Source organism: Hemiscyllium ocellatum, chromosome 14, assembly GCF_020745735.1.
Source record: "Hemiscyllium ocellatum isolate sHemOce1 chromosome 14, sHemOce1.pat.X.cur, whole genome shotgun sequence".
Lineage (NCBI taxonomy): Eukaryota > Metazoa > Chordata > Chondrichthyes > Orectolobiformes > Hemiscylliidae > Hemiscyllium > Hemiscyllium ocellatum.
The window spans coordinates 54396291-54423736 of record NC_083414.1 but is presented as its reverse complement, the minus strand read 5'-3'; the positions used below and the strand labels follow the sequence as shown (position 1 = coordinate 54423736).

At 41.0% G+C, this 27446-nt stretch overlaps 1 protein-coding gene across 8 annotated transcripts in view; it reads left to right on the top strand.

The window, feature by feature from the left end:
• The window catches only part of chl1b (cell adhesion molecule L1-like b), an 892764-nt gene that overhangs the window by 566597 nt on the left and 298721 nt on the right, over window positions 1-27446 (top strand). For all 8 annotated transcript variants that reach the window (XM_060835722.1, XM_060835723.1, XM_060835715.1 and 5 more), the window contains 2 exons: window positions 10069-10170; window positions 11976-12167. In XM_060835722.1, the coding sequence (XP_060691705.1) occupies window positions 10069-10170; window positions 11976-12167 (294 nt within the window). The remainder of the gene's footprint in view (window positions 1-10068; window positions 10171-11975; window positions 12168-27446) is intronic.

Here is a 27446-nt window from a genome sequence, read left to right as displayed (position 1 = left end):
GGGAGCTTTACTCTCCGCTCCATTTCAAAGGTGAATTTGAGCATTGGATAGAGCCAATTAAGGCATATAAGAAAGTTATTTCATGCCGCTGTGAATTCAAATATAACAAATTTATCATCTGGAAATTGGAAATATGCAAATGTGGGAGATTAAGTGCTGTTCCATTGAAGACATGTTTCTCATGGAACCCAACACACATTTACGAGAGCTGGACTAAATAGGGATTCTATGGCAACATTGCGTATTTGAGCATACATGGTGACATTAAAACAGAACTCAGCTGTGCAAATTGCTGAGTTCATAAGTTCAATGAATATTGATTCTCATAATGGTAGCTATTTATTCACTGTGGAAGCCTAATACTGAAATTGTGTGCATCAAAGCCATCCTGTGAAATACTGGCTATCCTGATCAGATTACTTCTCACTGTATTTGACAACAGAACATCTTATGAACAGGCTGAAAGCTGTCACCTTTGGTTCTGAAAGGTGCCTATTCTAACTCAGATTACTTTGGCCACGTAAAATGAGCAACAAATGAAGCTAGCTTTCTTCTTCTCCTACAATGCTGTGGACAGCATGGTGCTGTTCATCACTAACAGTGTTGCTGTCAAGTCAAAAAGACATTCTGCCTATCATTTAAATAATTTAGATGATATATGATTCTCATTGCTGGTGTGATGCTAGATACATTTGCTATATGTCCCAAGTACTGGGGGATTGCAACAAACAGTAACTTCATTCAACTATTTTCAACCAACAAGGTAGCAACTGAATGCAATTAGACTGCACTCTCAACACACTCAAACCCTCAATGCTGTGCCCAACATTAGATGTGATTCTGCAATTGTCAATATCTGTTAAATAATCCTGAATGTGCAAAGAATTGTGCTGACAACTAATTTGTCAATCAGGATCATGGTGTCTGTCATTTGCATGTACTTTCAAGAAAATGTATACACTAGGGTCTTGTTTCATCTGAACAAAATGGGTGACAACTAATCTCTGAAACATATCTCATGCCAATGTTTTGAACAATTAGAGTCAACTTTCCTGGTTTAAAATCTAAACATAGCATAGCAGTTAACTATCAGTCACCATTAACTGCAGCATTCCCTATGGCAAAGTTTCTACCAGTCAGTATTTAGATCAGAGTGGGGCTGGAAAAGCACATCAGGTCAGGCAGCATCCGAGGAGCAGGAAAATCGACGTTTCGAGCAAAACCCCTTCATCAGGAATAGAGGCAGGGAGCCTCCAGGGTGGAGAGATAAGTGGGGGGAACAAAGTAATGAGAATCAATACTTGATAAATAATGTCAAATAAGTATAATGTGACTTCCCCTCACTGAAGATGAACGATCAGTCCTCAGCAAAGGCCTTACGTTTAATGCCTACCGCCCACGCTTCAATGAATTTAATGCGCATTTTGACATCGATCACTACTTCCGCTGCCTCCGCCTCTGAGTTTACTTTTACGATCAGGACTCCCGCGCATTTTCCAAGGACCCCTTCACCTGCCTCCAACACACTCCATCCACCTGGACACCCCATGCTGGCCGATTGCCCACCCTCAACCTCTTCATTTCCAACTGCCAATGAGACATTAACCACCTCAAACCGTCTACCCCCCTCCCCTACTTCAACCTCTCACCCTCACAACGTGCAGCCCTCCACTCCCTCTGCTCCAATCCTAACCTCACCATTAAGCCAGCGGATAAAGGGAGTGCAGTGATAGTTTGGCGCACTGACCTCTACACTGCTGAAGCCAGACACCAACTCGAAGACACCTCCTCCTACCGCCCCCTCGACCATGACCCCACCCCCCCCATCACCAAACCATCATCTCCCAGACCATACAGAACCTCATCACCTCAGGAGATCTCCCACCCACTCCCCATTTATCTGTCCACCCTGGAGGCTTCCTGCCTCTATTCCTGATGAAGGGCTTTTGCCCGAATTGCCAATTTTCCAGCTCTTCGGATGCTGCCTGACCTACTGTGCTTTTCCAGCACCACTCTGATGTAAACTCTGATTTCCACCATCTGCAGTCCTCACGTTTGCCTCCTTCTATCAGTCAGTGTCCACTCTCAAACCAATCAACCAACAAGCAGTCTCTTAATGTACAGTATAAATGTTGTTCTCCCTTTATATTAATATTTGTTGCAAATTGAGCTGGTGAGTGCAAGATAAAAAATTAATGATTTGATTCAAAGCTGCAGATCTCAAAGCTTTTATTAAAGAAATGCCTTTAATCAATGGAACACACCGCTCCAAGTTGCAAATTAATTTTAAGATGTTCGTGACACAAGAATGGATATTCACAATGTTCAGAACAAAGTAATGAGAATCAATACTTGATAAATAGTGTCAAATAAGTATAATGTGGCTTATGTTTGTTAAAAATGACATGCATTCATGGACGTGGATCATTCTCTATAAACAAATTGTTCAAAACCTACAGAATGTTTGAATGACCTGAGAGTTTAGAAGCTAACAGTTGCCCATTGATCAAATCATTGCTGCACAGAAATAAATGAGGGTGCACTTGCTAACCAACCACTAATCTTTTATCCATGGCATAGATAGTTGCGATCATTTTAAATTTGGCCTTCCAGCCTTTGGTCTGATGAGCGCAAGGGAGGAAAAAAAAGCTTTGGCAACACATCTCTCTTTCCAAAAATTTTTGAAGGTGTGTTTTTGTGTATTACTCTCAACATTGAACTTTCACTGCATGGGAGTGAAGCTCTGTGCATTGACCTGAATTGATATTCCAACAATGAGGCCCAGTCATTATTTATAACCAGCTGTAGTGGAGACCTCTCATTCTGCATCATTGGTTTTAGTCTGAACCAGAAGTATTTCCAAATATATAAAAGTATATATGAAGTTTATTTCTTGGTACATAACTTAAAGCATTGAATAAAACAGAAGCAGTTGCCTGTTCTTTTGTACTTTTGTTAAATAATGCAAATTTTTAGTGTATACTTAGTTCATTTTCACCCCTTTTCTGAAAGAATTAAATGATTTTGAAAGAAGGTTTTAGGGACTTATGAGGCACCTTGCTCAAAGGATTACTAATGGTGTTGACATAAAATATTGAGATGTTATTCAACTGCAGGAAATATTACAGCCACAAATTGTGCTGTTCTGAATCCAGATCTATATAAATCCCTTCCAGCAGGGGTCACCCACTAACAATCCGGAGCAGGAGTTCAGACCAAATCTTTTTGTTTCCTCACCCAGGGCTACAAAAACCAATTGCTCAGAAAGGGAACACTTAAATCAGCAAATGGCAATTTTTGAAATGTAAAAACATCTGATTTGGGAATATTATGAAAGTGTTCAGGCATTGTCAAATGTGCAGGGAATGGTACCAAGTGAATCAGCAGTGTAGCTGAAGAGAAATGTCTCCAAAATTGTGTTATAGATGAGTCTCCATTTTGTTTTCTGTTTTATGATACATTTTTGAAATGGTGTAAACTGTGCATTAAAAGTTTGTATTATTTAATGAAGCTCCAGAAGATCAGGCAATTGCAACTGCTTCATTCAGTACTTTAAATGGTGTGCCAAGAACAGATCATTCACTTCCTTGAATTGTGTGCCCAACACTGATATAAAAGCAGTTTTAGCTTAGGCTAAAACCAGTGATGTAGAATGAGAGGTCTCCAATTGGTCACACTGCTTTCACATCAATCACAGAGGTTAATACATGAAGCTTCACTCCCAGTCAGTGGAAGTTTAATGTTCTGAAAGATTGCTGCTTTGTGATTGCAATATGAAGATTGCAGCATGTGTTTATCAATCCTCTCCAACATCTTGCATTAACACATTCGCTTCTCTCTCTAGTTATTCTGCTATTAGTCATGTTGATGCACACTTTAACCTGTTTTAATTATATCAAATGACACTCGAATTTGTCCTTTCGGGATGGATGCAAGAATGAAAAAAGGTGGGGATTGTGTTTCAGTTTTGCAAAGCTTTGTTCAGACCACATGTGGAATGCAGTGTTCAATTCGGAGCATTACACCTGAGGAAGGGCATCCTGACCTTGGAGGTTTTGGAACATAGATCCACCAGAGAGATACCAGGGCTAGACGGACTAAATTATGAAGACAGATTGCGTAGACAATGCTAATGGTATAGAGGGCTAAGGGGTGATCGAACTGAGGCTTTTAAGAGATGTAAAGGTATAATAGGGCAGATAAAAATAGCAGTTTCCTCTAACTTGTCATTTTGAACAAAGTGAAATAGACATATGAGAGCAGAACTAAGCCATTCAGCCCGTCGAATCTGTTGCCCGTTCGGACATGGCTGCTATGTTAATCAACACCATTCTCCTGCCTTTTCCCTGTAAACTTTTATCTCTTTACTCATCAATCTCTGTCATGGCTCAATGACATGGCTTCCACAGCCTTCTGTGGCAGTGAGTTCCACAGATTCACCACCTCCCGGCAAAAGGACTTTCTCCTCCTCCTCAGTTCTAGTCTTTCCTCCTCCTAGTCTCTCCTAGAATTAGTCTTTCCTAATATTTTCTCCACACCTATTCTATTCAGGACTGTCCGGACTCTAAGTTTAAATGAGATTTCCATTTCATTCTTCTAAACTCCATCAAATACAGACTCAGAGTCCTCAACTGATCCTCATATGATAAGCCCTTCATTTCCGAGAACATCCATGATAACCTCCTCTGGACCCCATCCGAAGCCAACACATCCTTATTGAGATACGGAGGCCAAAACTGCTCTCAATATACAGCCTCAGCATGACGTCCCAACTCATGTAATCTAGCCCAATTGAAATGCATGTTAACATTGCATTTGCCTTCCTAACCGCCAATTGAACCTACATGTTGACCTCAAGAGATTCCTGAACTCGGACTCCCAAGTCTTCCTTATTTAGAAAATAGTCTAAGGCGCTATTCTTCTCACCAAAGTACATAACCTCACACTTGCACATATTGTATTCCATCTGCCAATTCCTTTCTCACTCTCTTAGCCTATCAAAGTCCTCCTGCAGCTTCCCCACTTCCTCAAACAACCTGTCTCTCCACCTACCTTTTGTATAATCAGCGAACTTAGCAACAATATCCTCAGTTCCTTCATACAAATTATTAATGTATAAGATGATTAATTGCAGTCCCAGTGCTGACCCCAGTGGAAGTCCACGAGTCACTGGCTACCATCCTGAAAAAAGACCTCTTTATCTCAACTCTCTGCCTTCAGCCTGTCAGCAGATCCTCTATCCATGCCAGTACCTTGCTCCTAACACCATGGGTGCTTATCTTATTTCACAGCCCTTTGTGAGACTCCTTTTCAATGGTATTATGGAAATTCGAATAAATCACATCCACTGCCTCTCCTTTGTCTAACCTACTCATTGCTGCCTCAAGGAATTCTAACAGATTTGTTAGGCCTGATCTCCACTTGACAAAGTTGTGCTCACTCAGCTTATTTTATCATGGCCGACTAAGTACTCCACAATCCCATCCTTAATAGTGGATTCTAAAACCTTACCAACAATGAAGCACAGGCTAACCGGCCTAGAGTTTAACAGTTTTTGCATCCCCTCCCCCCCCCCCCCCCCCCCCCCCCCCCCCCCCCCCCCCCCCACCTCCAGCTTCCCATTAGACATTTTACAGTTCCCTGGGACTCTCCCTGACACCAGTGATTCCTGAAAGGTCGCTACCTATGCCTGCACAAACTCCTCAGCTATCTCCTTCAGAACCCTAGGGTGTAGTCCATCCTGTCTGGGTGATTTATCCACCTTTAGCTTCCCCAGCATCTTCTCCTTAGTTATGGCTATTAGAATTACCTCTGCCTCTGACTCTCTTGAGATTCTAGTATGCTGCTGGTGTCTCCCACTGTGAAAGCTGAAGTAAGCTACCTATTCAGTTCCTCTGCTATTTTGTAGTTCCCCATTACTACTTCTCCAGTCTCATTTTCCAATGGTCCAATGTCGACTTTTGCCTCTCTTTCATCTTTTAGGTATCTAGAAAAATCTCTTATAATCTTCTTTTATATTTTGATCTATCTTACCCTCACAGTTCATCTTCACCCCTTTTGTTGCCTTTTTAGTTGTCTTCTTCTATTTTTTTTTAAAAGGCTTTGCAATCCTCTGGCTTCCCACTAATCTTCACCACATTGTATTTTTTCTGTTAAGCTTATATCCTGTCTCTGAATTCCCTTGGCAGCCACAGTTGCCTCTTTCTCCTTTAGTATGTTTCCCCTTTCCATGGGATGAATTTCTGTTGTGCCTCCCAAATACTGCCCAGAAATCCCTGCCATTGCTGCTCCACTACCTTCCCTGCTTGACTCTTCTTCCAGTCAACTCTAGCTCGCTACTCCGTCATGTCTTCGGAGTTACCTTTACTCAATTATTTCCTGTTAGATCTGCTTCAATCGTCTCCCTTTCAAACTGCAGGGTGAATTCTTGCATATTATGCTCACTGCCCCTACGGGTTCGTGCACCTGAAACTCCCTCAAATCTGCCATTACAAAATCTAAAATAGCCTGGTCCCTAGTGGGCTCTACCGTAAGCTACTCCCCAGAAAAATCTCGTAGGCATTCCACAACTGTCTTTCCTTGAGATGTGCTGCCAACCTGATTTTCCAAGTCCACCTGTTAAAGGCCCCCAAGATTATTGTAATACTGCCTTTCTCATCTCCCGATTTCATCTCCGTAGGGCCACTGAATTTCTGACTCGGGCACAGACCTCATGTGCTGTATTGAAAAGGGCACCACAGCTCTCAGTTAGCACCAGAAGGTTCAAAACTGGTGGTATCCTGAAGCGACACCAATGAACCGACATGATTCCCATTCTCCTAATTTGACCAAACAACTTAAAGTCATAAACACAATCTTGATAAACCAAAAATCAGGTTTTCTGTTGAAAGATGGGTGCTGGACCAGGGTTACTTAAGAGGCCACTCAACAGGTTGCATTTAGCTGCTTTTGACTTAATGTAATTTTGGTTGATTTTTTAAATACCATTCGCAAACTTCTTGGTCGTTGTTCAGTGACAGTTGGTGGTTACTGTCAAGAAGGCCTGAGAAATGCTTGGTCAATTTGGGATTGATTATACATTTTCTGCCTTTTTGTTCAGTAAATTTCACCAGAACTTGGAACACTGGATGCAAAATGGGAAGCATTGGGAAGAAAAGAGGGCACTCCATAAAGAGGTCTTTAGCCATCAAAGATACTCAAAGGTGTTCCACTTTCACATGGACAATGCCTGATGAAACCTGATTAAGAAAGGGCTGGTCACTGAAATGTGCCAGCACCTGGATTCTGCTTTCCATGAGGTTGACCTTGCTTGTGGCCATCAAAGGTACCCTCAACGATTATACTTCATGGTCCTTCAAGGTGGAAACCAGAGTAATTGCCAACTTTTCCTGCTGTGTTGTTCACAATAGTACTTGGGAAATGGTGAAGGCCGTGAAAGGGGAGGTGATTCATTGTCACCTCCCTCAGCAGGAAGAACCAGGATGAAAGAGCACATGGTTTCATTCTATCCTCAAAGCCTCCACATCAAGGGCAGAGAGGAACCAGAGGAGGGGTTCATTCAATAAGTATGGTGTTGCTATAAAACCATGCCTCGCCCTTCTTCACAATGAATGACCACTATCCTGGCTGTTGTCATGGTGCATTTATCCTGCACCATTCCATAATCAGTTTTTCATGGATAAACCAGGGTTGGCTGCTATGAATAGGAGTGAGTCTCCTCTCCACATGAATACAATTACAAATTCTCTAGCTGCCATTAACAGTGTATTCTTACCCAGGACAATGACAATGGTTACCAACAACATCCTCTTTGACTTCCTGATTTCTCTCAGACCTTTGTTGTCTCCTTGCCACCAAAGCTTCAAGCATCTCCGTGTCCAGGTATATACCACTGCCCTTGCATGACTGAACTTCTGTTTGTTCTGGTATCATCATTCTGTCTTGATTTGCCCCCTCAGGTAGAAAAGTTAAGAGTGGCCCAATATCACCCTCTTGGCATCTTTCTCCTTCCATCTGCTGTTCCTCAGAAGCTTGTGTTCACATGCATATAGAAGAATACCAAACTTATATGTCAATACCACTAGCTTTAACTCAATGATTGCTTCAGTAGTGTTTGGCAACTTTTCTGTAAACAAATAATGAATGAGGCTGAACTTTCACCACTTTAGCACTTGCAAAAGCAAAGCTGTGTTCAATACCTGGCAGAAGTTCCTCACCAAGTATTCGTAATGACCAGAGCTATCAATAAATTATTGAAGTCTTAAGAGTCTGAATGTGAAGTAGCAGGCACTATCTATCAATCAATGTTGCTGAATAAGTCCTCAGATTTTTCTGCCCTTCAGAAACACAATGTTTGCTTTATTTTCCAAAATCTGAGCAGTCAGAACATTTATTCCCTTGTGCCAAACATGATGGTAGGGCTTGCCAACATATTTTTCAACAATTTTGACTGCATTATGGCAATTTTTCCAATTAAAGAACTATTTAATGCATGTCAACAGTTATCAATGTCATGGTTATCTTGTTTTGCAGAAGTTAATTTCATTCATAGAACTCTGCGCAATATTGGACTCAATTCAAAAGGAAAACATTGGTTATAATAAATTTCCAGGTCAGAAAGAATATCAAAAAAGCTAATTATTTGTGTCATAAATGTAAGTAGGGAGCACGTTATAGAATTACTTTCTGAGGGAAAACTTGAACTACCAAAGTAATGCAAATAATGTTTTCAAGATTATGAAATTGATGGACAAAATTGATCCAATTTTTTGTAAATATCTTTGGTTAAAGCATTAAATTCAGATGCTGGAGCAGGAAAATATGGAATTATATCACCCAAAGAGGAATACAGTTACGAAATGTTCAAGTTCTCAAAAGTGTTCAGTGCTACAAAAATTTCAAGACATCCAAATCTGTTCTTGAATATTAAAGAGATGTTGTGAGAAAGTGGATAATGGAGAGCTGGGTGCATTAAATTGGAATAAATTTCTTTGGTACCTTGAAAACATTTCATTGAACCAAAATACTTCATTGATCTAAAAGACTCTTGTCATTGCCTTTGGAAAACAGATTTCAGCAACATAATAAAGTTGAGAGTGACATTACAATGTTATGGAAAGGCATAAAGTATTTATTCCTGAATTTTGTGAGCAAGCAAAAAATGGTATTTTCCTAGTTGCAACTGAGCAATGTTAACCTGCAAATATTTTCAGGTATTTTCCATGAATAATTAATAGATTATTGCTTCTTTCCTCAAATTCATGTTTCTCTATGATGTCTCAAATCCAGATCCTGCAAAAATTGGACATGTTTATGAATGGTCATGATTGAATTTTAGATCTCATTAAGTGAATAAAAGAACTATCTGGCTTCTTCAGCGAGGTGCTGCATTGTTGCAGTGCTACATCAGTCAAGTTATCTGCTTCACACACCAGATTTTCCAGTCCTCTGAGAGGTCTGAATGATCCTTGACTCTACCTTAACCAACTAAATCCAATCTGCTCTACCTAACCTAGCCCAAACTGCTTGACCTGAGTCACCTGACCTGAAAATGCACAAGATCTGAAATGCAGGCTGTACTGAATCCTGAGGTAACTGCTTGTGAGACTGTGTACCTGTATACATTATAGATATGTTCTGTATATTCTGTACACTTCTTGCACAGAAATGTTAAAAATCTCTATTGCTACATACAAGGAAGAAAGGAATATTGACTTATTTTATTTAAAATTCTTTGTAATTAGCTATTGGTTGTTTGTCAAACTCGAAAATAAATCCATTACAATGCAAGGCATTGTATTGATTTTTGTAAATGTGAATAAATCGCTAACAGTATGACACAGGCAGTGCCATGGGTACTAACTACATGAGTCAACCAAAAGATATATAAGAATTGATTTTTGTCATGCTGTTATTGTTGTTTCTTTGTTGTGAATGGAAATGTTTTGAAACTTCCATCATTATCTCTAAATAATGTGTCAATGTTAATTTATCCTTGGGCAAAACAGATTTTATATATAATGTGAATTTGAAAAATGTATTGACTTTTAAAAATATGTTATTTATTAGATGTTCCAGAGCCACCAGAAGATTTGAAATTAACTGACCTGCAAAACATGAATATTCGATTAGACTGGAAGCCGGGAGATAGCCACAATAGCCCCATAACTGGTAGGTAATGTTTAATATTTTAGATATTTTTGTTAGAGTTCTTAAGGAGGGAGCATGTTGAACATTTGAATGCTAGATTTGATTTTGATCACAAAGAAATGAATGAAAATTCTTTTGGTTTGAATGCCTGTCAGGATTGTTTTGGTAGAAGTCAGAATGGGGTTAAGTATCTTTTTACTTCTTCAAGAAATTGGTAGTGTTATTTAAAGAAACGAAGTGTCAATAATGGCTCATTTAGGCTCCTCTTGCTTCTGATTTGCATGTTTCTGGATTCAAATCTGAGTCCAGGACCTGATCACAAAAATTAAATTTCAATACAGTGCTGAATGTGTCCTGCAATGTAAGAGGTGCCATCTTTCAGATGAGACATTAAACTCAAATCACATTTGACATCTTCACTAGATGTAAAAAGTCTTAAGGATCAATTTAAACACGAGTAGACAAATTATCCCTGGTGTCCTGACCAATATTTATCAATTAATTATGGGAGTTTACTGTTTGCAAAGTTGGTTGTTGCATTTTCTCCATTTCAAAAGTAGTTCTCTGGCTTTAAAGCATTTATAGTATCAGACGGTCATGACACATAGGTGTAGTTTGAACAATTATTTCCAAAAATAAACACAATTTAAGTACCAGTCAGACGTTGACCCAACATCCACCCAGTTCAGTACATTCATCTCTGATTGCAACTTAAAGAAGGAAATGTTTCACATTCATTGACCAATAACCTGCTTCATCAGAATATCCAAACAGCCATAAGCGCAAATGTGCCAATAATGCGACCATAACCATGTAACATGGGATCTATTTTAAAATATTTCTTTGTAGAAAACATAGAGTTTAGGTTTGCTCGCTAAGTTGTAGATTTGATATCCAGACGTTTCATTACCTGGCTAGGTAACATCATCAGTGGCGACCTCCAAGTGAAGCGAAGCTGTTGTCTCCTGCTTCCTATTTATATCTTTCTCCTGGATGGGGTTCCTGGGGTTTGTCATTTTGATGATGTCATTTTCTGTTCGTTTTCTGAGGGGTTGATAGATGGCATCTAGATCTATGTGTTTGTTTATGGCGTTGTGGTTGGAGTGTCAGGCCTCTAGGAATTCTCTGGCATGTCTTTGCTAGAGGCCTGGCACTCCAACCACAACGCCATAAACAAGCACATAGATCTAGATTACATCTATCAACCCTTCAGAAAACGAACAGGAAATGACATCACCACAAACCCCAGGAACCCCATCCAGGAGAAAGATATAAATAGCAAGCAGGAGGCAACAGCTTCGCTTCACTTGGAGGTCGCCACTGATGATGTTACCTAGCCAGGTAATGAAACGTCTTGATATCAAACCTACAGCTCAGCGAGCAAACCTACACCCTAAACCTCAACCTGAGCTATAAACCTTCACAAACCTTGCGAAAATAGAAAACATCCTTTTCTTCAGTGGCGATAGAAAAAGTTTTACAATTGCTATGTTTATGTGTATACTTCATAATTTGTGAAAAAGCTAGTGATACATACGGTTTAAAATATATTTATGCAAAACAAAATAAACATACATTATTTACATACAAAGCCTCAACCTCCAACAGTTATGAGAAATTATAGGCTGGTATAGATCCAGAAAATATTAAGTTTCAATGTCGAATAATCAGTAAATTAATAATAGTATGGTATTCATGATATTTGTGAGAAATAAAAGCTTAAATAATATGATTAACTTGTATCCCCCAACCTGAAATAAATCCTGACTTCTTCCATGTTATCTTACAGATTTACTAACATATGAAACAACTTTAATTTTATATAGCATTTATTGTGGAGGAGACCACATTTGAACTGAAAAGATGGTATGAAAAGACGAGAGTTGACGGAAATACAACATCAGTTACGTTGCAGCTCTCCCCCTATGTGACTTATCAGTTTCGAATATCAGCTCTGAACGAAGTTGGCAAAAGTCATCCCAGTGAGCCTTCAGAAAAGCACATAACAGCATCAGCAGGTATTTAATTAAAAATACAATTTATTTCTTTCCTATTAACATAGTGTCAGAGAATGAGGGGTGACCTTTTTGAAGTTTAAAAAATCATGAGGGGCATGGATAGGGTGAAGAGTCAAGGTCTTTTCCCTGGGTTGGGGGAGTCCAAAACTGGAGGGCATAAGTTTAAGGGAAGAAGACAAAGATTTAAAAGGACAACGTTTTCACACAGAGGGTGGTGCATGTATGGAATGAGCTACTCGAGGTGGTGGAGGTACAACGACAATATTTAAAGGTCATCTGGATTGATGTGTATATATAGAAAATCTTTAGAGGAATATTGGCCAAATGCTGGCAAATGGGACGAGATTAATTCAGAATATTTGTTTGGCATGGCTGAGTTGGACTGAAGGGTCTATGTCCATGCTGTATGTCTCTATGACCATGACACAGTAAAGTGAGAATCATATAAGGGATAGTGATAATGGAACTGACAATAAATGGAACAGAAAATGTTCATTCTCCAAGTTACACTTGCCGGGGAATTTCCATTTGAGCAAAATGTATGTTCATTAAATGTAGGGAAAAGTGAGGACTGCGGGTGCTGGATTCTGATGAAGGGCTTTTGCTGCCTGACTGGCTGTGCTTTTCCAGCACCATTCTATCTAGACACTGTTCGTTATATGTGCCAACTACCTCACAACAAGGAGAATTCCAATTTATTACTTTGTTTACCATAATAAACTAGTTTTATTGTGATTATTTATGTTAGAGTAGTTCATTTATTAAAGAAGTTGAAAATGCGTTGCTGGTTAAAGCACAGCAGGTCAGGCAGCATCCAAGGAATAGGAAATTCGACGTTTCGGGCATAAGCCCTTCATTTTTTACCCATTTATTAAAGAATGCTTGTATTCCTCATCTAATGCTGTTCGTGTCTCATTTTTATTGTAACTTTTCAATATATATCTTCATCTCTTTTTCTTTGTTTCTCTCTCTACCACTGACCCCAAATACTTGCACAGATAATTTCAAGTAGTACTTATTATATAAGCTCGTTAATTATTTAACTGACTGACTGAAAACATGTAAATACAAAATAATTAATTAAATTATGCAAACTATAAATTCAGAATAATTCATTAGTTGGAAGAAAACATTGATGGTATTCATTGTGCGGAATTTTCTCAGTCCCTAGATTACGTGGGCAATGATGAGTCAGTTGGGAAAATGTGGGGAGACTGGAAAAACTTGTTTCCCAATGTTGAGAAAATTCAATGTGCGCCCTAGGTTTGAAGAGCAAGACAAGAATTTCTCTAGTGAGCAGCAGGAGGGCTTGGGCATGAATTATCATTATTACGTCTACCACTTCCCCACTCTCCCACCTCCCCTCCTCCCCAACCTTGTTTAACTGCAGTTTGTTCTGCTCTCACATGGCACAGAGAAACTAGGTTGTGACAATTCCCAACATGGAAGTTCAAGCATATCTCTACCAGTCCAGATCACCATTTGTTCCTCCAGGTCATCACCTTGACCAGCATTTTCCTACATAACTCAGATACCCTCTCTGGGCAGCAAACACTTGCACTTGCCTGGTTCCAGCCTCACCTAATTACCGAGGCACACCTCTGAATCCCATGGAATACAGTTTTCCTTATCATTCCTGCACTTTGGAATGTAGCAACACCTGGCATTATAGTGCTGTGCCAGGCTGCTTAAGCACAGAGAGGAAAGAATCTTACGGATTAAATCAAGACATTCCGGTAGCACTTAATAATTTCGTGCTTCCTGTCTTGCTGTGTCTTTTTCCATTTTGCATCTCATTCAGAGCATGCAGGTGATGTATTTTTATGTTCTCTTGTCTTTTAATGCAGAATCAAAGCTAGGCAGTTTGTCATGATTAGGGGACAGATGTGTTGCCGTTTGGTGACATGGTATGTTCATGACATGTGCCAGTAGCTTATGTGGCACACTGTGTTTCAACCAAATGGCCATGTCAAGTGATTTTTGTTTTTGGTCTCGACGTTCAAATGGGATTCTTGCTAGTGAGTGATGAGAGCTCTATGAACATAAGCTATCACTCATTATCACCATCATTCTTCCTCCATTTCAATTCTTTAATATGCAGTCGCACTTTCTACTACCCACCAGCTATGAGACACTACAATTCCTGATATCAAAGTTGGAATGTGCACCAGATATTCCCCAGCTCACCCATCTTCTGGACCTCCTTTTGGGCACCTACATCTCAGGGCATGCTCCACGGGCAGTGACTGCACGCCCCCATATTCTGGGGCATTGGCATCTGACATATACCAGCCTTATGTATTATCATGGCACATCCATAATCCACTGACAGTACACATCTGCACTTCAGTGCTGCATTTTAGAGAGCACCGGTGCCTTTCATTGCGTTGCTGTCACTATGCAGAAGGACTGGTACCCAGCTCATGGCCACGGAATATGTCAGAGCTCTTCCTTCGATACTCATAGCATCTCTGCCTTGTCTTGTGTTTTGGCACTTTCTCCCTCAGCCATATGTTAAAGACTCACAGGACTTCTGTTTTGACTAGTCTTTTAGCACAGATGCAAATCCAGAGAACTTGTCATGGTTGGCAGTCAGGTAAGTAGACCAGCTTCTGTATGACAGTGTGCAATTATGCCTGCACCATGTGTTAGCCATGTACGTGCCAAAGACATCACATGCACTGCAGGCAAATGCCATGTCTCAAACTCTATGGGAGTAGTCCTTTGGCAAGTCCAGGAGACACCCTTCAGCCAGGGGCAGTAAGTCAAGGAAAGCCTCCAATGTCAGTCTGAGTGTCTGGATTGGGGAGTCCAGCTGCCTATCAGAGGCCAATGATATGGGAGAAAAACTAGGAATTGGAGGCAGAATCCTGGCATGCAGATGGGATTGCAATTGTGAAGTGGCAAAAGAGAGAGAAAATAGAGCATTGATTGGAACAGAAAGATGCAGGAAAGAGAGCATTATTTCTGACTGTGATCTACACCTTAGCTTTGGTAGGGGGCCGTGGACCTACAAGTTTACCCGATTTACCTGGAACTCAGTGCATTAAGTGGGCAGATGGGGATTTAGTTAGATGGGGAGTTGGGGAATTTGAGGGCCAATTAAGTTGATGGGAGGGATACCAAGAAGGGAATGTGTATATTTGTGGGTTCACCAATAGTAAGAGGCTGAGACTGAAATTCACCGTTGGAGAAGTGATCATAGTTTGCTTCCATTGTGCTATCAATAATAAGTGTGCAATTGAGATGGAAATGGCTTTGACCACACCAGGAATGGGCAGATGGGTGTTTCCTTCTGTGAGGGAGGAGGCTTCAATTTTGAGCAGTGTGAGGCCCTTTAAAAAGCAGTGACTTGTGTCACTGAAATGCACCTACAAACATTACAAGGTCTGTGAATTTTAAGCTTTTTTAAATTCCTTCGTCAGATGTGGGCATCACTGTCTGGGCCAGCATTTATAACCATCCCTAATTGCCCAGAGGGCAGTTAAATGTCAACTACATTACTGTGGGACTGGAGTCACATGCAGACCAGACCAGGTAAGGATGGCAGTTTCCTTCCCTAAAGGACATTAGTGACCCAAATGAGCTTTTCCTGACAATCGACACACGGTCAGCATTGGACTCTTAATTCTGGACAGTTTTAAAAATTGAATTCAAATTACATATTCTGCCATGGTGGGATTTGAATCCCAGTTCCCCAGAATGTTGTCTGGGTTAACAGTCCAGCAATAATGCCACTATGCCATCACCTACTCCTGAACCTAATGTTTGGAGTCCCAATCCTTTTCCCAAGCACTCTTGAACAATCACGCAAAATTACAAATAAATCCCACCAACAGCTGTGATTGGCACTGTTTTGTTTCCTGGAAAGATTGATCTTGGATACGAAAGTAGCAAGCACCTGCAATTCCCCTACAGGTAAAACATAATTCAGGCATTGCTCACTTTACATTAAATATTTAACCATGGAACATCATGTCCTGCTAAAGATGGCTTTCAATGATACTTTCAATGTTGAGGTTAGATATATGCGCGGACACACACAAACACAGGTGGAAACTGAACATACATTCACAAATTAAAAGTATATTTTTTGTGATGTGTCACACATGTTACCTCTTTGCCCTCAGAGTGTCTTTCTTTCAGTTCCACTGCATTTCCATACAGTCCTGGGGAGGAGGGAGCCTGTCATCCGTTGCGATCATTGCCTTTGAAGGTTTGGTAAGGTGACTCCAGGGGCACTTATTGAGAGGGCCATGGCCTACTGAGTGTGTTCTGTTCAGATGCAAGTGTGTCATCCTTGGCTTGACGACTCACTGAGCTGGGGGTGGGGGCAGCTCTGGCTGAAGGAACAGGAAGGCTGGAGATGGAATTCCTGGCCACCTCCAACATGGGGACCTCTGGGTAGGACTGCTGTGTGTGGTTCTTCCTCTAGCTGGGTGCTGACTGGCATAGCCCTGTCTCCTTGTGAGGAAAGGGGTGTGTGGAATGAGCTCAAGATTGCTCATCCCCTTCTTGCTGACCACCAGTGGTTAGAGCAATGGAGTGCAAGACTGTGCAGACCCCCAGCAAGCAGTGAGACTGCTAGGCCCAGACCTTCATGGCAGCCACCAGCCTGTGCATAGAGTCAGCCAGATGCTCTCATGCCCGTGGCAGCTGATTCTTAACTGGGTTGGTGCAGTCTTTGCAACATTTGTGTCAGATTGCCCAGTGCCCTCATCAAACCTCCTTGTTGGCCTAGTATCTGGTTGCACATGTCAAAGATGTTACAAATTGCTGACTTTACGGGGTCCTGTCTTGCTTGAGGCTGGTGCCTGGTTTCTCGCAGGCCACTGAGTGGCAGTGACCTGTGATGTTTCTTCCTCAACCAGCTGCAGAGACATGGCAGGTAAACGCTCACCAGAAAATGCTCCTGAGTGAACCCACTGAAGGGGGAATAGGTGAGCAGGTGAGAGGTGCAGGAGGCAACCTTGACAGTGCTTCCTATTGGACTTCTATGCTCTCTTCCACCTTGATGGAAGGGTAGACATGTGCTATGCTAATGGTATAGTCACAGCAGGTCAAATGGGAAGGTAGCACAGCAATGAGCAATGCATCTTCCTTTGTTGCCAAGGTTAGGGTGTTTCAGTATCTGCACAGGACCAGACCTGGCCCTCTCCTACCAGATCCTCTTCTTATAGTGGATGAGGAGCCGAATGTCATGTCCTCAGCCACCAGTCCTGGCTCTTTTGGTCCTTTCTAGGCTGCTTTCTTCTCAATTGAGAGAACTTGAGGGACTGAGGGAGATCGAAGTAGCTGGCACAAATAACTAGTACTGGAGCATTTGGAGGGAAGGTGGTTAGTCTTCCCAGGTAAGTAAGGCCATGCACAGTTGGCAAGATGGAGGAATTGGATAAATGAGTGCAAGTGAAGGAAGATATTGCATGCAGTAGTGAAAGTGGTAGACCATAAGCCTTGGAAGGAGGTGGGTGCAATAGCAGAAAGAGTGAGCGGGTTGGGTTACCAGAGAGAAGGTAATATACATACCCTGCCAGAATACTTCTAACACTCATGGACCTTCCTCCAGATGGTTAAGTCTGCATTTACCCAGGTGGCAATATCTGGCAAGGTAAGCATGATCTGGTGTCATGTCTTTTCTTCAGGTACAGGGGAAGAGAAGGCCCCTACTTTGCACTAGACACTTCAGATCCTTGCCTGCCAGGTAAGGGACAAATAGCCCTTTACCTGTCTGCCTGGGCAAGTTCATCCAACGGTGCAGGGCAACTCCAGACAGTCATTGCATGGTAGCTTTTTTGAGCTATCGTGCCAGAGCTCGGGATCCCACGTCAGCATAACACTGGCACTTATGTCCTTCTATGACGAGTGAAAGAGTCGGGCTAGCATTGGACAAGTATGTGCTATAAGAGTTTTGTTCCTGGTTAATAAGGTGTGTTTGGTATGGATGATCACATGAGAAATCTTGCAAACCTCGCAGATGGTGATATTAAGAGCAAAGTGAAAAAGAATGCAGATGCTGTAAATCAGAAACAAAAACAAGTTGCTGGAAAAACTCAGCAGGTCTGGCAGCATCTGTGAAGAGAAATCACTGTGAAGAGTTAACATTTCAGGTCCGGTGACCCTCCTCAGAACTGATGGTAGTGAGGAAAATGTCAGTCTATATGCAGAAGATAGGGTGGGTGGAGGCGTAAGGAGTAAACAATAGAAAAGGATAGAACCTAAAGAGAAAGAACAATGGGACAGACAAAGGAGTTGATCATGATTTGGCTGGGAGGGTGAATAGCTGTTAATGTAGACTCTTAGTGGTTGGCAATAAGTAGTGTGTAATGACAGACTGTGTGATAGCAAGGCCTGGTATATGTCCTATGGGACTCGGACATGGGGGCATGAGCTAGGCCCTAAAATTATTAAACTCGCTGTTGAGTCCAGAGGGCTTCAGGGTCCCCAAGTGGGAAATGAGGTGCTAATTTTCCAGCTTGGTTGAGCTTCACTGCAGCAAACCTGACATGGAGATATTGGTCAGGGAACAGACTGGTGAGTTAAAGTGGCAGGCAACTGGAAGGTCAGGGTCTTTCTTGCGGGCAGAACGTGGATGTTCCTAAGTTTGTAAATTGCTTCCCCCAAAAATAGTAATCTCTACCGTGTTAAATTTGTGTTTCCTGGCAGCTGAGACTTGATGCCAAAATTTGCATTGGAAAACTACTACTACAAAGAGTACTACAGCGCTGCCCAAGTCTATGAAATCTTATTGGTGCAAACATTGAAAATATTCAGAAGAGAAAGATCTGGGAGACAGAGATAACTGACGAGGGAGAAAAACAAGATGAATTATTAATTGATTGGTGGATGTTCTTCTTCTCTTCTAATAGAGCATTTATTTGGTCAGTTAGCTTATCATCACACTGTTAACCTTGTACTTGAGCCAAAAAATGCTTGATGAATTCACTGCATGTCCAGAATGTAAAGTGTTCCCTTTGCAAACAACCGTGAGTAGAACATCGATAAAGTTAAAAATCACACAACACTAAGTTATTGTCCAACAAGTTTATCTGGAAGCACTAGCTTTCAGAGCGCTGCTCCTTCATCAGGTAGCTATAGAGCAGGACCAGAATTTATGGCAAAAGATTACAGTGTCATGCAACTGAAATGATATATTGAACAAACCTAGAATGCTGTTACGTGTCTCACCTTTAGGAGTGGATTGCAGGTTTTGGTTCATTGCTAAGTAAATCCCAGAACTTCTTTTCAGTCACATGCTTGAGATAAGGTTTTATACATCTCCACTCAGACAATGCATTAAAGGTATGAGGTTAGAGTCTGTCTGTAATCCAATCTTGAGTCAGACTGGTTCTATTTCCAAAGTAGGAATTTTAAAAATATTACAGCATACCTAGATCACTAAGATATGTTGCTCATTGGATGCAATACATAACACTCTCCCTGAATCAAAGTAGCCTAGCCTTTGAGCAAGCTAGTAGATTTAGGGAGGTTCTGACACCATAGGTTCAGTCAGATAGATGGATGACTGTCGGGAAAGTTAACAATGTAGTTCAAAAACCTTCAGAAGCCACTTCTATATAATATATAAATTCCATTTTTAGAACTGTAGAAGGGGATAGTCCCTCCGAGGGAAATGGAAGGAGGAGTCAGTTATTGGACTCTTGGAATGATTCTGATGTTAGGCAGCATTTGGCAAGATGTAATAGAATTATTGTTATCAGGGACTGTCCTCTCAGGCATAGGCAGGAGATTCTGTGGCAAAGAGTATAAATTTACGATGGCTTGTTGCTTTTCTGGTGCTAGGATTAAGGATATCTCTAAACATTTCAAGCATATTGTTAGAGGTGAGATTGAGAAGCCAGTAATTATTGTACACATTGGGAGGAATGACACTTTGAGGGAAAAGAATAAAGCAATGCAGAGTGAACTATAGAGGTTAGGTAGAAAATTTTAAAACAGAACCTTAAATGTCATAATTTCTGGTTTACTCCCAGTGCCAAACTCAAACAAGGGAAGGAGCAAAAGGAATGAGAGAGAGCCTGAGTATGTAGTAACTCTGAAGGACTGAATTGCATTTATTTTAATGCAAGGGGTCATACAGGTAAGGCTGATGAACTTAGGGCATTTTTAAGAACATAGGATTAGGATGTCATAGCTATTACAGAAACTTGGCTGAGAGATGGAGAAGGCTGGCAGCTCAATGTCCGGGGGTTTTAGATGCCAAAGCAAGGTTCGAAAAGGAGGCAAAAAAGGAGGAGGTGTGTGGCTTTTTTGATTAAGGAATACATTACTGCTGTAACTAAGGAAGATATTTCTGAAATATTATCCAGTGAAAATATGAATAGAAATTAAAAGTAAGAAAGGAAAGATCACTTTAATGGAATTGTCCAATAGACCCCTCCCCCCCCCCCCCCCCCACAACAGTCAGAAGAAAATTGCTATGCAAATACATAGGGAGATCTCAGATATATGGAAGCACAATAAGATTGGAATAATGGGGAATTTTAATTTTCCAAACATTGGATGGTGAAGAATTTGTCAAATATGTTCAAGAACATTTTCTTTATCATTATGTAGATGCTCTTCCTGGAGAAGGAGCAAAACTAGACCTTCTTTTGGGCAATAAGGCATGGCAGGTGACTGAAGTGGAAGTAGGGGAGCACTTTGTGTCTAGTGATCATAATTCTATTAGTTTCAAAATAGTTATGGAAAAGGCTAAACCTTCCATAAAAGTTAAAGGTTTTAATTGGATTAAGGTAAATATTAATGCTGAGATAAGAACTTTCAAAGGTGGTTGGAGTAGACTGTTCGCAAGTAAAAAGATGTCTGACAAGTGGGAGACATCCAAAATGACAAGCATTCAGAGACATTTTGTTTCTGTTAGAGTGAAGGGTAAGGCTGGTAAGATTAAAGAACAATGGATGAATAAAGATATTGAGGTTCAAGAATAGAAGAGAATCTTATTTTAGTGATAAGCAACTTGGTTCAATTTAATCTCTTAATCAATATAAAGAGTGCAAGGGCATTCTTAGAAGAGAAATCAAGAATGCAAAGAGGTGCTATGAGATGCCTTGGCAGATAAGTTTAAGGATAATCCAAAGAGATTCAAATTTATTAAGAGTAAGAGGGTAACTACAGAGAGGGTTGGGCATCTTAAAGTCAAGGAGGTCACCTTTGTGTTGAACCCCAGAAGATGGAAGAGATACTAAATGAATATTTCATGTCAGTTTTTACTGTGCAGAAGGAAATGGAGTCTAGAGAATGCAGAGAACTAAACTTTGATGTTTTTAAAACAGTTCACATTATAGAAGAGGAAGTTTGGGAGATCTTAGAGGTGGATAAATCTCCTGAACCTGATCTAATGCATCCCAGAATGTTGTGGGAAGTAAGAGAGGACATTATAAGACCCTTTGCAGAAATATTTGCATCATCTATAACTAGTAGTGAGGCGCCTGATGACTGGAAGGTGACTAATATGGACCTTTGTTTAAGAAAGGTTGTAAGGAGAAATGGGAGAACTATAGACCTTTGGGCCTGACTTTGGTTGTGGGTAAATTGTTGGACATGATTATAAAACATAGGATTAATGGACATATAGAGAGTCAGAAATTATTAAAGATAGTCAGCATGGTTTCATGTGAGGAAAATCGTGTCTCACAAACTTGATTGAATTTTTGAAGAAATTACAAAAAGATTGATTATGGCAGAGAAGTAGACATTGCTTATTTGGATTTTCGTAAAGCCTTTGACAAGGTTCTGCATGATAGACTGTTTTTAAAGTTATGACACATGGAATTCAAGGTGAGCTTGCCAAATGAATACATAATTTGTTTAATGGCAGAAGACAGAGAGTAATGGTGGAAGGTTGCTTTTGGAACTGGAGGCCTGTCACCAGCAGTGTTCCACAGGAATCGGTTCTGGGTCCTGTTTTGTTTGTCATTTATGTAAATGATTTGGATGAGGATATAGAAGACGTGGTGAGTAAGTTTGTGAACAGCACCAAAATTGTTGGCATAATAGACAGTGAAGAAGGTTTTCTAAGATTACAAAGGAATCTTGATCAAATGGATCAATGGGCTGAAAAATATCAGATCGAGTTCAATCTGGATAAATGCGAGGTGTTGCATTTTGGTATAACAAACAAAGCTTACACAATTAATGATAGGACATTGGCTAATGTCGTAGAACAGAGGGACTTAGGAATGCAGGTACATAATTCTTTGGAGTTTATGTCATATAGAGACAGGGTGGTTAGAAGTTGTTTGGCACGCTTGCCTTCGTTGTTCAGTGCTTCCGGTATAAGAGTTGGAAATTGTACAGGACATTTGTAAGGTCTCTTCTGGAATACTGTGTCCAGTTCTAGTTGACCAGTTAGGAAGATATTATCAAGAGAGAGAGGGTTCAGAAGTGATTTACCAGTATGTTGCTGGGTATGGAAGGTTTGAGTCATAAAGTAAGGCTGGATAGGCTAGGACCTTTTTCACTGTAGTGTAGGAGGTTTAGAGGTGATCTGATAGAAGTTTATGAAATAATGAGAGGTACAGATAGAGTAAATGTCAGTTGTCTTGTCCCTTAGATAGGAGATTTCAAGACTAGGGGACATATTTTTAAATTGAGAGGAGAGAAATTTTAAAAAGACTGTGGAGGCATTTTTTTTACAGAGAGGGTGGTTCACACGTGGCATGGAATTTCTGAGGAAATGTGGCTGCAGGTACAAAGACATTTGGATCGATACATGAATAGGAAAGGTTTGGAGGAAATTGGACCAGGGAGCAGGAAGGTGGGACGAGTTTAGTTTGTGATTATGTTTGGCATGGGCTGGTCAAACCAAAGGATCAGTTTCTGTGCTGTTTGACTCTGTGATTGGGCTGAGGGAACTGCATAGTAACAAATTAGAGGTTTTTCACTCTATGAAAGATTTATTGTCAGGCAGTAATTCTGCAACTTCTTACTGATATAGTCACAGCTGTCAAAACTTCCACCCTTAGCTCTTTGATGCTTTGATCGATATCAGCAGATTTCACTAAATTGTCTCAAAATCTTGTGTATACACGTCAAGAGAAAATATACCAATGAGACAAAACATTTGATATTTAATATATTGACCACTGTTTCAAGTTATTCAATCACAAGCAATATGGAACCAGTGGATGTAACCAGGGAACATATATGCTTCAGAAGATTTGAAATAAAATGCTAAGACAATAAAGCAATTAACACATTGGTCACTGTACCACATAGTAAAGATAAAGTTACCATAGTCTTATCAGACCCTAGGTCTGTTTTCTAAAGAGAAGGAGAGAGAACCCATGGTGGTTATGGTTCAGGCAAGGGAAGAGGTTAAGAAGGAGAGTCCTTCATGGTAACTTCAGCCAGTCAGGGAATTGAGCTCACACTGTTGGTGAGACTTTGTACTGCAAACCAAACCAAACCAACCATCCAACCAGCTGAGCTAAACCACTCCCACTCAACTGTCTGAATCATAATGGAGGTAAGTATTAATTGATTTTCAAAATTAGACTTCCCATGCCTTGGGAATAATCAACAAAGACCAAAACTTACCTGAAGTATTGTGTGGCTAACAATACCAAAACCAATCCCTAAATTAAAACACATATTTTTGCCATACAGGAAGTTCTTCTATAATGTGATGGTTGCGTTCTTGCGCAATATAGCATGATAGGAAAATTGCACTTTTGAAACAGGGCTGCAAGTGATGGCGATGTAATCACTTTATAGCCAACACATGTTTTAAAAGTTCATGTGATAGAAACAGTCTCCAATTCATCAATCGCATGTCAGCAAATTCACGTTAATGAAATGCATGTTATAGAAGAATGCCCCAATCTCTTATTAACTGCTCCATTGATAGGGAGATAAGTCATATTCTCAATGTTTCAGGATTGACAAATTCTGCACAATTGTCCTCATTTACAGTGGTATACCTATTATGATGAATTCTTTTAGTTACTTTTTACACTTGAGACCAAGTTTAAATGTCCATATCTTAAACTCATTTATATCCTGACTCTATTACCACCTAGTGGATAATGATATATGTGTTCTGCATTATGTTAGATTATGTTAAATTCCATTTACTTTCTTCCAGCTATTCAGCTAATTTATATTTTAAAAAAAGCTTGTTATTTTCTTCAAACGTTCACCATACCTCCTGGCTCAGTGCCTCTGACAATTTTAATACACTTTTTGTCAAAACCAAATTATTCATTGGGAGAGATGTTGGCACCAACACCAACCTCCATGAGATATTATCAAATTCAAATTGCCCGTTTTATTTAACTCTGTCTGGAATTCTCCCATTTACAGCTCAAACGTATTGGCCACCACCATCATAGCCTTGAATGAACTTGCTCTCACGATCTTCCTCTTGTCACCATATTAAACATGCAATCAGGAGCCACTTCTTTATTGGAAAATCATGTGGTGAGTGACATGCAAGTGCGTGCCACTGCCAGGACCTTCAGGCTTCTGTATCTTGGGCACCATGTTTAAAGTGCAACTGAATATGATTTCAGGTGCCTTACGCCATGAACCACTCCTCAAATTGTGGTTCTCGGTTATAAACTCCATAAAAGGTATTCCAGAAGAAAGGCAAGCTTGTTGCTTACTTCACGGATGGATATCTAGAGATGCCGGTGTCTGAAATGGAAAAGAGGAGCTCAATGCTTTTCCCAGCTGACTATCACAGGAGGCCACACTACCAAACACAGCCAGCCACGACCCAAGTAACAGCATGGGTCAGTGCACCGGCTCCTGTGAAGTGAGACACCCAACAATGTGTGAAAAAGACCAATGATCTGTACTCTGATCACACTGACAGGGCCATTACTCACTCTGCCACTGTAAGTGCATCTTGCTAAAATGATGGACTTTCATGAACCATCAATACCATGCGTATCATGACTATTCAAAGGCTCGTGTCCATTTCTCATCAACAACTGCCAAACCTCCTTGTTCTCTGCATTTCCTGCTTGCTTGCACGCAATCCCATTGCCTCTCCTACTCATATATGATCATTACCTGCTCTTCCATCGTACACAATCTCTCTCTTTCATTGCAGCGAGCGCTGGCCAAATTCAGACCTCCCAAATTTGAAGTTAGCTGGGGAAAGAGGTGCTGAATGAGGGTTGCTATCAGGACATTACTTCTCAAGAAACAAATGGAGGAGTTTTCTGGAGAAAAGCAGCATTTTTCATCTGGTCATGGGAAGATCTCAATGGATTGCCAATCCAGTAAGCTTCAGTGTACTGTGCTATCTTTCTGTTGCCACCAGTGCTCATTTATTCTACCAATGCACAAGCTTTTATTCATCTTCACCAACGAATTCCCTCTCTTCTCATGTAGGCACAGACAGCAGTGAGACACTGTAAGAGACTCTCAGTTCCTTCTCTGAGGAGGAAGCAAGTGAGTACCTCAGGGAATTCACTGGCAAGACTTAGACTTACACCCCCCACCAGTTCCGAGACTTTGAGATCAGGCACAAGGACACTCTGGTGAGCACAGCATGTTCAGGAAGAAATTTCCAGGTGTCTCGCACTTGGAGGCCTGCCAGAAACCAGGCACTTGCTCAGCCCTGGGAAGACAATGTACCTCTGTCCTCAGCTATAAGTGAACCTGCAGAGACAGGGGAAGGCATATCAAGAAAGTAAGTTAGAACGTGGTTGATAAGCTGGACTGAAGGGAGAGAAGTCAACCATCATTCTTCCAACTTTTCTGACTCCATATGGCGGCTTCTATGGAAAGTTTGACAACCGCCTTGAAGATCCAGGCTGAGGCTCAGTGTCTGCTGAATAGGCACTCGTGTCTGCAGTCCATCGCTTTAGCCATGGCTGCTCAATATCAGTGGGAAATCAAGACAGGGACCTTGGGCTCACTCTGCTTGCCCCTCTTCCCAGGGAGAGAGGGTGGTACCTGCAGGCATGCACAGGAGGACGAGCAACATACAGAATTGCAGAAGCTGCTGCTTAAAACACAGTGAAGTTGCCCAACCCTCCACCCTCCCCTGCCTGTGATCCCAAAAATCTGCAGCTGTGTAAAAGCTGAGGAGTGAGTCTTTATCCTGGACAGGACACAAGGTACGTCTTAGCCTCTTGCCCCACAGGACCAGAGGATGACTGCACAGGTCTTCCAACGTAATGAGGGAAACCATGGAGCATGTTCCCTTTCCTCCAACTGTGGAAGTCTGGCCTCAACTCCAATGAAGTGGTAATGATGCGGAGGCTCTGGTGTTGGACTGAAATGGGCAAGGTCATAACTACACGCTCTGTGTCCGTGTGCTGTCTCTCACGGCATCTGGTGAAGGAGCATCACTCCGAAAACTTGTGATTTCAAATAAACCTATTGGACTATAACCTGGTGTTATGAGATCTTTGACCTACGTGAAGTGGGAGGGAAAGGAAGAAAGAAAAACACACTGAAGGCACATAGGTTATAAGTGTGTGTTACATCATTGCTTTCACTTTTGTTAATGAATTTATCCTCGCACTGTTACAATGTTCATTCTCGTATAATTTTCACATCAGACCTGCTTAAGTTGCACCTGCAAACAAGATAAACATCCCTTCAGACATCCAACGATGAAAGAAGCTGGAATGACTAAACATTGCTCATCGCTGTCCAGTTATCATCTCCTTTACTGTGGAGAACCTCACAGGTTCTTGAACCAAGAAACCCAGGGCCACAGTGAAGCTTAGAAAAGTGGGTAAGACTGAGGCTGAAGGCACTGTGCAGGGATTGTGGTAGGGCCTGACCTGCACACATCATTCCATAATTAGACCCACCTAATGAGCGAAAGGGCATCATCACTGATGACTCCACATATCACTACAGGGAAAAGTTAATTCTGTGCGTGAGCTTTTCAAGGGTGTGCACTGACATTGAAGACAGGGAGATGTTGAAAGGGCAACTCATCTGACCACTCCACCTCGTCGTATGTTGATTGAACAAGAAAAGAGAAAGTGAGGACTACAGGTCAGAGTCAAAAAGTGTAGTGCTGGAAAAGATGATATTAAAATATTGTGTGCAGTTTTGGGCTCCTTATTAAAAGTATGGAAATGAATTGGAATCACTTCCAAGGAGGGTGACTGGATCAGTACCTGAAATGGGTGTGGTGTCTTTTGAAAACAATTTGAACAAGCTGTGCTTGTTTCCACTGGAGTTCAAAGGAGTTGAGGGGTGACTTGATTGAAGTGTATAAGTATATCCTGAATGGTCTTAACAAGGTGGTTGTAGAAGGTATGTTTTATCTTGTGAGTCATTCCA